Below are 14,157 nucleotides of genomic sequence, written 5' to 3'. Positions count from 1 at the left end.
GAGCAGCTGATCAGAAGAACTGCCAGGGACACCTCACCCTGTTTCTGGAAAACAAAGAATCATAGAATGGCTTGGGTTGGAAGGGACCTAAAAGATAAGGCAGTTCCTCCCCTCTGGCTGGGCAGGGCTGCCACCCACCAGCTGAGGCTGCAGCAGGGCTCCATCCAGCCTGGCCTTGAATTCCCCCAGGGATGGGGCATCCACAGCTTCTCCAGGCAGCCTGTGCTTCTGCCTCACCATTCTCTGAGTAAAGAATTTCCTCCTAACGTCTAACCCTAATCTCCCCACTCTTTTAGTTTAAAGCCATTCCCCCTTACCCTATCACTATTAGACCGTCTAAAAAGCTTCTTCCCTTCCTGCTTATGATCTCCCTTCAAATACTGGAAGGCCATCTACACAGTGACACACTGAAAAATAATTAGAGAAAAATCTGCATAGCAGCATGATTCTGAAAGTAGGCAGTATCTCTGCAGCAAACCCCTCAGCGCCAAGGAGAAACGAACCGAGGTCGCGGGGCAGGGCTGCAGGCCAGAGCGGGCGCGGCCGCGGTGCCCCCGCGCAGCGGTCGCAGGGAGGGCCCCCATCGGCGCACCTGCGGTGGCCGCAGAGCCGGGTCGGCAAGGCGCGGAGCGGCAGGGCCATGGGAACCACGGCGGGGCAGCAGCTCCGAGCTCTCTTCTACGTGCTGTCGCCCGGCGAGAGCTCCTTCCGCACGGTGGAGGAGGTGCCCGACTACGTAGAGAAGGTGAGAGCCCCCTCCCCTCCTCTTTCCCGGCGGCATCCTTTGCTGGCTTCTCCTTGTGCCCAGGCACCACCTGCCTTTTTCCGGAGGACTGGGGAAGATGTGACCTCAAAAGAGCACCCAAAGTAAGATGAAATACCTTATCTTTCACTGACTGCAAGCTGTGTACTCTTCTTATGCATTATAAATGAAGGTTCGGATGCTTGCTCCTGATAGCAAGAGGTAGAGTTTTCAGAGGAGCAGCCTGCATCTGAGTGTTGATGTTAATGCTGTTCAAATTGGCAGTGCTGAGTAAAGCAGAAAGCATGATATTATCAGGCTATTCATGCCAAGATCCTACCTTTGCAAATCAAAAAGTCAGCTCTCAGCCCTTAAAATTAGTACCACCAGCTCGAAGGGGAAAAAAAAAATAATAAACAATTCATATTCAAAAGAAAAAGAAAGCACAAAGGTTGTTTAAGAGACTGAGAACAAATATTTGTGTTGGGACAGTGCTGTCTCCTATAGCTGTGAGGCAAGAGTACAGAGGTCAAGTGTGAGAGCTTCCTTGGCAGCAGTGTGTCACTTTCTCCCCTCCCACTCTGCCAGCATATCTGCTTTCATGGAGGTACCTTTGCTCCCTTCTGTCCTACCAATTGCACATATTTATCATGGTACATATCTTGAACCGCCGTGCAGCGGCAGCTATTGGGCTGTAGTGGGGGTGTTATGGGGTTGTGCAGAACTGTCAGCAGCTTACCAGGAATCTCAGCATTCAACAACCTGCTGCTGATGGTGGCTATCAGCAAACATTGTCCCTTTGGACAGGATAAGCAGACAGCTGCTGCAAACCCAACCTGTGCATACAGTATCTGGTTGAGGGACTGCTTTCCTCAGAGGTGTTGTGCAACTAAGCTATGATGTGATGGTCAAAGAGGTCTGTCAAGAGCCTGACAGTTTTGCCTAGTCAGCTGATTGTTCCCTCCAGTTCTACCTGCTGCCTTTCTCTATCTCTTTTACTGTTCCCACATTTTCAGCTGAGTGTCACACATTATCTTGCCAGCACCTTAGCATCCCTGGTTTTCCTTCTGCCATAGAAGCTTGTTGCATATTCTGCTCAGAACTTGTCCTAACCCATTATTCCTGGTACTGAACACACATTTAAGAATATTTGCAGTATTCTTAATCAGCATTATAGAAATATCTGTAGGTTTCTGCTGTTGTATGGCTCTCTTATGATAAGTTTATAAGGGAATGTGTATTTAGCAAAAAACTTACACTAAAAGAGGTTTCTAAGAATAGTTAAACTTCCTGTAACTGCTATCTTGGAATAGTTTTAGCAGGAATCCCTCTTGATGTATTTGTTGTCAGCATAACTCTGCTGTGTGTAAAAGTCTTATAGTGGTTCAACTATCTCAACTCTATAACCTTGGTCTGAGCTCTTCTGACTGTATCTTTGTGAGTAGACGTAACTGTTCTGTTCCGCTCCAGCTGCTTGTAACTGTGTTGAGGTGGTAATAAATGAAGGCCTCAGCTCAGATTACTCACGCTCTAGAAAACAGTGGTGATGATGATGATGTGAAATAAGCTATTGATTAAATTAGTGACTCCTAACTTTTTTTTTTTTTTTTTTTTTTAAATCTGAGCTTCAGATGTGAGATTTAGATCTTGGCTGTATGGTCTGTCATGTACCAGATAATGTTCCTAGCTCATTAGATCACATAATGCTAGCTGTGGGGATATGCACCTTCTGTCTTTAAAAGGGTAAGGAACCTTCAAGTTCATTCGAATAGTCATTTTGTAGGAGCAACTCCTTTGATCTGGACTCAGTCATGTAGTTACATCTGTGAGGTAAACAACAGAAATGGCGAAGCAACTCTGATTTTGAAAACCAAGTAACTTTGCCTAACTTGTTCAATGCACATTCTCGCTGTGGTTATATTGCTTCAATTTTCAGAGTCGGAGAGGTTCCTGATCTCTGCACCACAGTGCAGAGACATGTTTGTTGGCATAGCTGTATGTGAAAGCCCCAGGTACCAGTCAAAACATAGGCTGATCAGTTACCACAGACCTGTAAGCAAAGCTCTGCAGCAGAGACATGGAGAAATAACCTTTATAGCTGGTCTACAAAACTCTGTGAGAATGGGTACAAGTTATAGACACAGTCATGGAATTTTTATTTGGGCTTTTGTCATATAGGCTTTGAAAGCCATGATTTCCCCTTAGTTCAAGAAAGTGAAGAGAAAGTACAATTCCCCAGGTTAGAAGACCCTGACTCCAACAAGGAGTCCAACCTTGTCCTTTCGCAAGCATCCTCTGCTATGGATCTAAAAATATATTTTGCGTGCTCTGTTTCTTGGATTCTCTCACACTTAGTAGATGGGTGAAGGGAATCCTTTTTGATCATTGTTTTCATGAACAGAAACAATTTCACTTCTTGTTATGTTCTAGAATTATCAGTTATGCTCAGTAAAGACTTTCCTGTAGTCAGACCTCAGAGGAGAGTGCACTGGTTCCTTCTGCTGAAAGCTCCAAAATGGAAACATTAAACTTAGTAATTACTGTTTTTCTTTGCTATTTACTCTCTACTTTGTAGAGCCTAAAGATTAAGTTCACATTTACACTCAATTCACATTTTTAGGCTTTGCTTCTAAATAATGAGGCACAGAACCTGCTTATTTAGTTCTACGTGAAAGTTGAGATTCTTACATTATGAGGACCCGGGACTTTAAGAAAACAAACTGTCTTAAGGCTTGCAATAAAATGGTGAATTTATGCTGAGTTTCAACTGAGAATACTATTTTTTTCAACTGTATGAAGTAAAAATTGGTTTAAAGTGGTCCTTCACATTCTCTAAGTAATGGTTACTTGTAAGGGAAACTCTCTTACTCAATGTAAGACTTTCAATTTATGGCTCAGTTACTCATGAAACCCACAAAAACTAATGTAAATCCCCTTTAAGAACTTCTAGTGATGGATGAAGAGAAAGAAAGTGGAAACAGAGTAAAACATTTATAGATCAGAAGATATCAAAACAGGCCAGCTGCTGTCTCTGACCCAGGAGTCAAACAGTGGCTATTGCTTAATTTTGTGCCAGTCTGCTTGCAGAGGCAATACTTAAAAATTTCACCAGAACTATCTATCCTCCTCAGATTCCTTAAATGTCTTTATTGTCATTATAAATGAGAAAAACAACAACAACAACAAAAAATCCACAAACAAACAAACAAAAAACAAAACAAACCACCAAATAAATCAAAAAGACTACTGACCAAACAAAACAAACAAAAAAACAAAATTAACGTTTAGGCTACTGGAAATTATTTTCTGCTTTATTGACTGCCTCCTTTTTTCCAGTTTTAATTGTTACCCTTCTGTCTTATACCTTTTCCATTTGCTTTTGTTTGTATGGCATCTAAATTGTTGAAATCCTGTCCTGTGAAAATAATTATTAGGTATTATGTTCATAGAAATAGTACGTGCTAGTCTTGATGCAGTTGATCACTTTGATCTGCTTTGAACACAGCATAATGTGGATGTGTATGGTAGAGAGGTAGTAATTTTTTAGATACTAAAAGGTATGTCATAAATTTTACAAGCTCCTTGATGGGCAGGGGGTTAAGATTGCCTGAATGTTTCTTTATCTCTTTACTTTGACACTCCCTATTTGTGAGTCAAAAAGTGCTGTCAGATCTTGGCTGCCTCACAGCGGGAAGAAATTATTTAATGAAGTCAAAGGGAAAGAAATTATATTAGTATAAAGTCAAGTATTGTAGCCATTTCAGAAGTTACTAGGTAAAGTGCTGCACAGAATACAAGCATCATATATTACCTGTGTACTATTTTCATTTCATGAAAAAATAATTCCAGTTATTTTGCTCTGAGTCCGTTCAATTTAAAGTGCAGCTTCTGCTGCTCCATATCTATAACTTCAAACCTGCCTATAGTCTATGCTAGAGCTAACTCTTAATATTATGGTCAAATATTCCTTAGCTGTTCTTACTAAGACCATTTTTATCTCTGCTAGTTGTGCAAGCACAATTATCTGGCCTGTTTGTTAAGTTAGGGATCTGTTGTTTAGCTATAGCAACTAAAAGAAAAAGAACAAACACAACATTAATAACCTTATCTACCTAGAAATGAAGGAATTAAAACAAAACAAGAAGCATTTATATTTTTCTAGAATACTTCAATGATTCCAAATAGAGGGTGGCTTTTTATTGTTTCAAATACCGGAAGATTTACCACACAGTTTTTGCTGGGAACTGTTTAGGCTTTATCCTTGGGTTTTCCTTTGCTTTCAAAGGTTTTATATCATCAGCTAGTGTGTATCCCAAAGAGGCCTTCAGATAACTAAAATGCAAGCTAGGTATCTAAATTAAAAAGTACCATGTTGATATTAATCTTTGTTCATCTGTTATTGTAACCTAACCCCGAGCTGCTGCAGTTTATGAACTTTCACATTTCCTAGACACTATAAATCTCTTGCTGCTTGCATGGTTTGAATCATCCCATTCTTTTTCAACTGAGCAATCTGGTCTATATCCATCTTAGTCTCTTTGGTGTCCCAGTCTGATAGGAATTCCCAGATCATGTCTCACTTGGCAACAAAAATGAGCACCCTCCAAAATGCAGTGGCATTTGCAGAAGTATCATGCTTCTTCCATGAAAATATGGTATAGTCACAGGCACTGTGGAGAGTTTCAGTGTGTGGATCCACGTCTGCAGGTCACTTGAAGTAGGCAGTGATAGAAGGCTAAGAGGAACATGACTGACAATATGCTGCTTCCAATTAATGGTGGGATAAAAACTCATTGGTGTTGCATTTCTCTATCCCTTAAAAACATGGTGGGAATTTTATGCCTTTTAGTACCACAGAAAAGGTGACCTAAATTTTCCTACAGAGTGAGATGGTTTAAGGAATGTTCATGTGCACAGAGATCTGATGGAAGGAAAATTGCTGCTTCCTATTTTTATTGCTGCATAACCTTTTGTGGTGGAGATGGTGGCTGGTGGGGGCTGGTCACTGCCTCATAATCACTTTTTTCCTTCCATGAACTGCAAGGACTGTTAGGACTTCTGTGTCAATAAAAACAAAACAAAACAACCAAATGAAAAAAATCGGTAAACAAAAACCCCTGAATGCATGTGCTCTGCCAATTACTTCTGGTCAATCTTTTTTCATTCTTCAGGATGCTGATGAAAATTTGAAAACACCTGTAGCAATCTGTTTGTACTGATGAAGCATAATATTGTCATAGTAGCATTGCAGTCCTATTACTAGTTATGCCCATACCTTTCACTTCTGGGTGCTATTCTGGTGTGTTTTCAATTTGTCCATAGATCTGAGACTCAGGATATACAGTGAGTTAAATCCTAGACTGAAGCAGTGTTGTGACTGAAAAATGCTTGTCTCACACAATATTACAGTTTATTTCTGGAAGGCTGAAAATGATTTGACAGCTAGTGCCCACACAAAAGAAAAAAGAGTGCGTTGCATCATTGCTACTTGGTCTGCAAAGAAAATGTGTTATGGCCAAGATCAGAATGGGCTTCATAGTTAGTTCACATAGTTCCTAGATTCTCTGGTGAAAACTCATACAGAAGAGCTGTTACTATCAGCAGCGAAAAGCATGGCAACAGATAGGCCAAGTAGAAAAAAACTCACATTAATATCTCTTTTAGATGGTGTTCTTGGATGCTGGATTCAGTAGCTGAATGCTATCAAAAAAATACATAACATATCGAAAGCAGATTCTGTTTTACCTTGGGGTTAGAGGTGTCCACTAATATTGCTTCTACCACTGATTTACTTAAATATGAGAAATGAGTTTGGAAATACTTTTGTATTTTGTTTTGTTGCTGTTTAAGAATTTATGTGCAGATAACGTAAAATAAATTTATATAGCATGGGGTTTTTGTGCTGGATTTATGCTGGTTGTGCATATGAAATGACAGCCTAGTAGCTTGTACTTGTTTATAAAATCCACAAGGAGCATTACTGTATTTTATCAGGGTGCAATAGTAGCTAGAAAGATGACAACCAACCTGTAGTGGAAATGCTAAGTCACAGCTTGAACCAGTGATTGAGCGCCTTGTAGGAAGGTATGGCCACCCAAGGAGGATCCTGGCTTTACCCCTCCCAGACTTCATTTAAGGGTTGGCAGTGGAGGTGAGGGTATCTCATCTGGAGATCTCTGCCTACCTGAGGGCCTTACAGGACTTTTGAAGGTAAGCAGTTTCTTATTTCTGTGCCTACTGCTTTTGTGTTTGAGTGTATCCTCACTCTCTGTGGCCTGCGACCTTGCTGCTCTGTTGTGCTTTCCATCGCATTACACAAGCTAAGAAGTATGTGGTAACATAAGATGCTCTTTGAATCGTAGAATGGCTTTGATTGGAAGGAACCTTAAAAACCCAATGCACCAGCTGTGGGCCACCCACTAGATCAGGCTATTCCAGGTTGGCCCCTTCCAACCTAGGCATCTTGAATGCCTCCAAGAATGGGGCATCCACACCTTCTTTGGGCAGTTGTTCCAGAGCCTCACCACCTTCTGAGTAAAAAGTTTCTTTCTAAGGATTATGAAAAGGTGGATCTAATCTTGCTTGTATTGTGATTTCTTTTTTTCTTCCATTCTTTTGCAGAGCATTCCATTCTTCATTGCTTTTATTGTGTTAGAATTTGCTGTCAGCTGGGTTCAGCAGCACAAACTGCCAGGTCGGATCAACGATGGCATAAGTTCTCTTTCATTGGGTATCCTGTCTCGACTTCCAGAGTAAGTATGCATGTTATATTAGCTTAAAGTCATTTTCAAAGTTCTTTGAATTCAGTCATTATCTTGTCTGATTTCAGTGGAGTCCTAAAAGATTTTAATACTTGAGAGAAATGTTGTAAACATGATCGCTGTTTCTTCTCTTCTGCACAGAAGTCATAAGATTAACTTGAATTACTTCATAGTGAATGTATTTTAAATAAATACCTATTATTAAATACTAAATACATACTAATAGGGAATCTGACTAATTCTTAAGTGCTTTTCAGATACTCTAAATAATTCTGAGGAATATTGTGTTTTAGATCTTATTTTTCATTATATGAACTTCCAGATGGTAGATTTTATTACGTTTTTTTCTGTTAAAGAGGGGTTAGGTTTCTGTTTCCTAGGTGTGAATTTACAGATTACCATCATTGCATATAATTTGTTCATTACAGGAAGAAAAGTTTCAATTGTTTGAATCTGACTGTATAGTATATTTTCAGTTCTTTCCAATATTCCCACAGTTCTTTTTTGAATCCTCAACAGCATTTCAGCCTTCTTAGTGTTGATGTCTCAAATACACTCCATATTTCAGAAACTGATACATCAGTGCCAAGTAATGAAGTCATTTGTTCTCTATTTCTACTTTTTCTTCCTCTCTTTATATATCCCAGGTCCATGTTAGTCCTTTGAGCCATCTTTCATCCTCAAAAACTTTTTTTAGATTGTGGTTTACATTCTTCATTCATAGGCAATGTGTTCTTAAATTTGGCCACACAGAAATATATGGATGATATATTTGATCATCCTTAAATGTTTTGAATCTGTGAAATACAGTCTTCACTACTTATAGGTCCGTCATTCTTGTCATTGTAAATTTTACAATCTAAGTTAGTGATAAAATAAAGTACTGAAACAACAACAACAACAGAATCCGTACTGACAAGTTATATACCATTTTCTTCTTACTTAAATTCTGAAATCTGCTAGTCATCCACTTTATTTATTGAATGTTTGAATTTGTACAGTATATTTAGACTTTGTACTAAAGGAAAAGTGAGAAGTCAGTATTCAAACAATTTTATGCACTTTTAATAAGACTTGTGAACATGATTGTGAAAGAGGAACATTGAGTTTGTTATATTTTAAGCTATGATATTTATTTAAGTACTGAACTTGTGTGCACTGAAACACAACAGTAATGAAAGCTTACTCTCATTTTCATGCAGCTAAAACAGAGATAGTCCAAATATCATTTTCTTCAACGTATTCATGTTTTTCTAGACAGATTTACCATATTTATTTTTCTTATCTGAAATATTCAGGACTGATGAAGTTAAACATGGGGACTGAGATATGTGTGATGAAGTTTAAATGGTTTTGTGAGGTCTTTTGGCTGCATTTAAGGAATACTAAAATGCTTCAGAGGCACTAATTCCTGGAACAAATGCTTGTTAAGAAAACTAATGTTGCATGTGTGGAACGCAGCTTAGCAAGGTGCTGAGTACTTTTATTATTTTGGCACTCAGTACTTTGCTGCAGAATTTGGCTTGTGGGCTAGGCAGTTTTCTTTTGGATAAGAAATATTTTGTAAGTTATTTCGAGTGAACGAAGTGATCCTTAAGGAACGCAAACTCTGTAGGACCAGGCAGACCTACAGGATCAGGACACTTATTCATTGATTTACCAGCACAAGAAGCCTCATGTGCGTCACTTGCACTACTTTCTCCTGGCTGGACAAACAAGACTCTTCTCAGTGGTTCTTTGAAATTTCTGACTGAGCTTTGAAATTTCTGACTGAATATCAAAGAAGCAGGCAAAAAAACCAGACTTTGTAAACCATTTAGTTGCATGTTAACATCAGAGTTCCAATAGTAACTGCTTAGATTAGATACACTTTTATAAAGAAAGAAGCGTTTGAAATGTTAGACTAGCTAAAAAGGCTTGAACTCAAAAAACAGAACAGTTTACCCTTCTGTCCTCTGCTTCCATAGTGTGAAAGAACTGGGTTGGAAAAAAAGTAGCATGCACAAAACCCGTTGCTAAGATTTTCACTTCAGTCTTTCCTTTTCAGGAAGAAAAAAAGGTAGGGAAAGCTGACAGAAACTGCTAAAACAATATTTCAGCAGAACCCACAGCATCAGGGGAAATAGTAGTGCAAATCATTAACAGCTGAAGGTTAGATTAACACACCATTGATTGTATCCTCTCCCAGGGACTAATTTTCATTTTCTCAACTAGCAGCAATGGTTTGCCACTTCCTTAAAAAAAAATCTGTGGTTGAGTCTAAAATGGTGGGCTTCAGTCTATTAGTTAGAATGAAGCTTCAGATGCGTCACTGCATGGAGGTCTTTAGATTTTATGGAAAAATTAGGAGTCACAGACCATATTCATCCTGTGAGCATGTTTTTCCATTTCACAGTCTGTATAACAAGTAGTGCGTCTCTTCAGGGAAAACAATATTTATTCAGTGTTTCTTACTTCATTGTTGGAGAAAATGCAAATCATAAATTATTGATATTTGTTTGCCAAATATAAAAAAAATATATAGGTGCAAGAGGAAAAGTCTAATCAGACAAGGTAATGTGCTTTGTTTTAGACTTATTAGACTCTACAGCATACAGTAAGTACAATTACTTTGCATATGCATATCACTTCTAAAATAGTCCATATGTTTCTTAAATATAATTTTCTCTGATTTACTACATACTGTGCATCCCTCTGCATGTGTGATTGCTAGATTTTATATACAAAGAAAAGTAATTTGGAAGAAAGGGAAAAATTTAAATTATTAACCTTATTCCCTGCAACTTAAATGGTGGTGGTTAAAAAATTTCTGAGAACTTTATTCTAAATAAATAACTTCTCTAACAAACCATTGCCAGGAGGCTTGAAATGCTGCTTTAAAAATATTGTCCCAAGAGAAAGTTTATTTTTGGTATAAATATCCTCTATACAAGTATGTGCATTATTTAATATTGGCCCATTTCTTCTTTTAAAGCAGCAGAACATAAATCAAATCAAAAAGTGTTTGGGGGATAACTGAGGTAGGTATATTTTCAAACTAGTTGGGAAAGTCTCTGTTCTTTATGGTCATGCTCAATTGCCAGCTTTTAGAGCACAGATCTGCAATAAAGTCATAGTGTGTGTGCAAATTTATATGTCTGATAGTTTTATCAGTCAAATCTGCAATTAACTTCCCTATTTCTGAAGAGAACACTACAAGTTTTATATATTAAATACTTCGCTTTTTGAAACAAGGGAGGTTAAAGTTCTCTGAAGTGGTGTTGAGCATCAGAAAGCAGAAAATGCTTTTGGGTTAGTTCACATTACGCATCTCAGATACTCAGATGCACATCAGCAGTAGTTGATTCAGAGGAACACAAATCCTGTTTCTCCTGTAAACCAGTACAGTTCAGTTCTGTACAGATCTGGATTTTACATAATTCTTTTCCAGAAGCGAGATTGAAGGGGTGGTTTCACATACATTTTAGGCCAAAACTGCTGCCAAATGAAACACCCTTTCCTCACTTGTATTCTGTTTGCTTATTTCTGTCTCTGATCTTCCTTTCCCCTTTTGCCAGCATCAGGATTTGTGTTGCTCTGTGGTGAAGTGGCCCAGGAAGCACACTGACCACCTTCCCCCATCATACGAATCTGAATCAGTTCTTACCGTGGCTTCACAAAATCTTGTACCAGAACTAGAAATGGGCATGGAAAAAAAGCAGTTGGGATAGCAAGATTAGTAATATTTGATTCTTTTGTTGTAGAACTGAGTTACCCACTTCTAAATGTATGTAAAATTGTGGTCTGAAAACAGAACCTCTCAATGCTTAATTAGTAACAGTGTGCAGAAATGATTAGAATGCACTTGGTTGAAACTGGTGCAAGCAATTCATAGCCCCTTGAGGCTGGCATTGTCCTAACAGAATGCAAAATACTCGCCTGCATCAATACATCTGTTTAAAGTGGTGGCTTACTAAAGTACGTCCTAGATACTTCACTATGCTTAAGTTTGCAGAAAATTATCATCTCCTAAACTAGTGATTGTATCTCTTAGAAGAAAATTTGATATGTGCAGTTTCTTGTAAATTATAATTTCACTTCAAGACTTATTAGCTACGTTTTTCTCCACATCTGTTTGAATAAAGCTTTGGACAGCTGTTTACTTAGACCATGGTCAGATGTGTTGCTTCTGGTCCAGCTGCCCCCTCAGATCTGCCAACATAACTACGTATTTAATTGCTCCCTAACCTGGTCCTGACAAAGTGATCCAGCTAAAAGCAGAAACAAAAGCCCCCCAAGAACTATAAAAGAGGTGTTTAAGCTCAGCTGCATTCATTTTGACAGAGCTGGGTCAGGGAGCAGCTATGCATGCAATTATGCTGGCAGGTCTGAGGGCTGGTAACCACCAGACTTAGGGCAGTGATGAGCAGAAGGGGCCAAAATGGGAAGGTAATCGCTTAACCTGATTAAATAGCAAGGCTGCTGAGCCCCTACACCAACTGTACTTCTGGTTACTGCACTTCTTCCTATGTTCACTTACATAGTCATCCATTTCTCTTGTGTTGGTTAAGATGTCTATCTGATCCCTTGCTAAGACATTTCAGATAGTACGGGAGCAAAAGGTATTTGCTTAACTGCAGAGAGATAGGCAGGCGAGCAGAAGTAGCAGCCAGCAGCTGGACTGGCTTAGTCTCCACTGAAGCTGCTTACAACTCCATGACTTTAGCAGCTATCTATGGCAATTTGGACACTGCCTGTCAATAGATATTTCCATTAAAAAGATTTTAATAGGTAACAAGCTTGAAGAGACAGAATTTACTCACCATCCCATTCCTCCCTCTCTTCAAATAAGTTGCATAGTTATGTATTTCATAATAATATCCTCCTGGCTGCACTGTCTCATATGCTCTGCTAATTGTTCCCACATTTTGCCAAAGGTCACAGCCCTCACAGCTCTGTAAGAATAAATTTTGAAATAAGTCACTAATTCTCTGTAGGTAAAGCAATTAGAGTAGAATAAACAGCATCACAAAGCGGGTATGGCTGTGCATGGGAATTGGCAGCACTTTCAGCAGGCAGACCAGACTCTGGAAGGGAATTTTCTAACTCAGTTCAATTAAGCTCATAGCAGGATCTATATGTGAACATTCTAGGTTTGTTCTAAATCCTTTTTCTTGTTGGCCTACTTCATCATCAATGAATGGAGTGGAGCTAACTCAGTAAATACTTGATTATTTAATCCTCATTAATATTGCTACTTTCTTGCTGTCCTGGTTTAACACAGCTTTATAAATCTGATGTAAGCTCACTGGCTTTGCAAAAGTTTGAATCTAGCTGTGCCCGTAAAAGATGCCAGAGCTTCCTACCTGCCATCATATGTTCATTACCACCTCCCTGCACCCCTGTTACCATCTCCACCTCTGGCAGTGGTGGGTACTCCCCTGGGCAGATTGGCGGTATTGAGGAGTTTGAATGGAGAATTTTGCAAGCCTGGTTTGTTTTGTTTGAGACATGCTGGAAAGCGTCTGTGTGAGCACGGTCCTGGCAGAGCACAGGAGTACCAGTGAGTAGCTGTGGACAGCCTGGTGTGCATAGTGTGCTACTTTCTGGTGATGACTAAGGAAAGCTCTGAGCCAGAGCTTAAGGCTCCGGAGTTTCTAATGAAATGATGTATAAGGTACTAAGCATTAAAGAGCAGAACGTAGGAGAGAGTCTTGGGAGAATCAGGATGTTCTCAAACTAATTGACTGAAACAACTGGTAGTCTCTACGATGATGTTCAAGAGCTTGCCATGTTTCACGCAAGCCTGTCAGGAAACCAATCACTTTTTTGGGCTGTAACCCCTTAATAATGAGACAGCAGTTTTCGGAATTTGTTTACATTTTTAGTGCTGCGTCACTTCTTATTTTTCTAGAAGGGGGCCAAATAAAAGTCTCTGAATTCATGAATATTAGAGCCCAGTTTTGCACCCAGCGTGACTTGAAATGTAAAAACCATCTGTTAACATTTATTCTCAGATATATTTGTGTTTCTGTGTGAAAATACAGGCTGTGAACTGAGTTGACTCTTATCAAAAACGTGTTATTAAATTCAGTAATCTCTGAAGCTCACAAAATATACAAATTTCTCAGAACCTTCAGTTATTGCATATATCTTTATTCTGTATTTTTCATTAAGGTAAATTTCATAAGTATGCACGCAGTTCTTTTTTTAAAAACCACTAACTCTAAACTGTGTAGAATACTTTTCTGAGTAAAGTACTGATCTTTGCTAAAAGATTTATTAGGCTTAAATCAGAATTCCACTAGATGGAGCACCGGGGTAGCATTTTTAGAACTGGCTAACAGTTTGCTGGGTCAACATCTAGTAGTTATGAAAATTAGGGAAAAATTTCTCTGTGATTTTCTAAATTAATGAAAATATTAGTCTTGTGTGAACAACAGCAAAGTATAACTTGAAAAATTCAGAATCATGGCAAAAGCTGTACACTAAAAATTCTTACGTAAATATTTTTTACTTCAACTTTTGATGCACTATATCTCACTGAAACTATTTAACTATGAGAACAGTTGCATTACCTCTTTCTTTATTCTAGATAACTCATAACTTTTGCTTGTATGTGACTTTTGAGAATATAATAGGCTTGTTCCTAATCTAACTCAAATGCTTATGTAG

General features: G+C 38.8%; 1 protein-coding gene across 4 annotated transcripts in view; it reads left to right on the top strand.

Annotated features, from left to right (window-relative positions):
* Window positions 1–390: 390 nt before the first annotated feature.
* The window catches only part of AGMO (alkylglycerol monooxygenase), a 179,312-nt gene continuing 165,545 nt past the window's right edge, over window positions 391–14,157 (top strand). The window contains exons 1-2 of one of the 4 annotated variants that reach the window (XM_010712731.4): window positions 391–745; window positions 7,364–7,494. In XM_010712731.4, the coding sequence (XP_010711033.2) occupies window positions 443–745; window positions 7,364–7,494 (434 nt within the window). In that variant the 5' untranslated portion in view covers window positions 391–442. The remainder of the gene's footprint in view (window positions 746–7,363; window positions 7,495–14,157) is intronic. The other 3 variants (XR_014883858.1, XR_002116001.3, XM_010712730.3) reach the window with 3 other exon arrangements.

The sequence above is a fragment of the Meleagris gallopavo genome, chromosome 6 (genome assembly GCF_905368555.1).
Source record: "Meleagris gallopavo chromosome 6, MGAL_WU_HG_1.1, whole genome shotgun sequence".
In the NCBI taxonomy this organism is placed as follows: Eukaryota; Metazoa; Chordata; class Aves; order Galliformes; family Phasianidae; genus Meleagris; species Meleagris gallopavo.
Note: the sequence above shows the minus strand (reverse complement) of the source record. Positions and strands in the feature narration are given on the sequence as shown.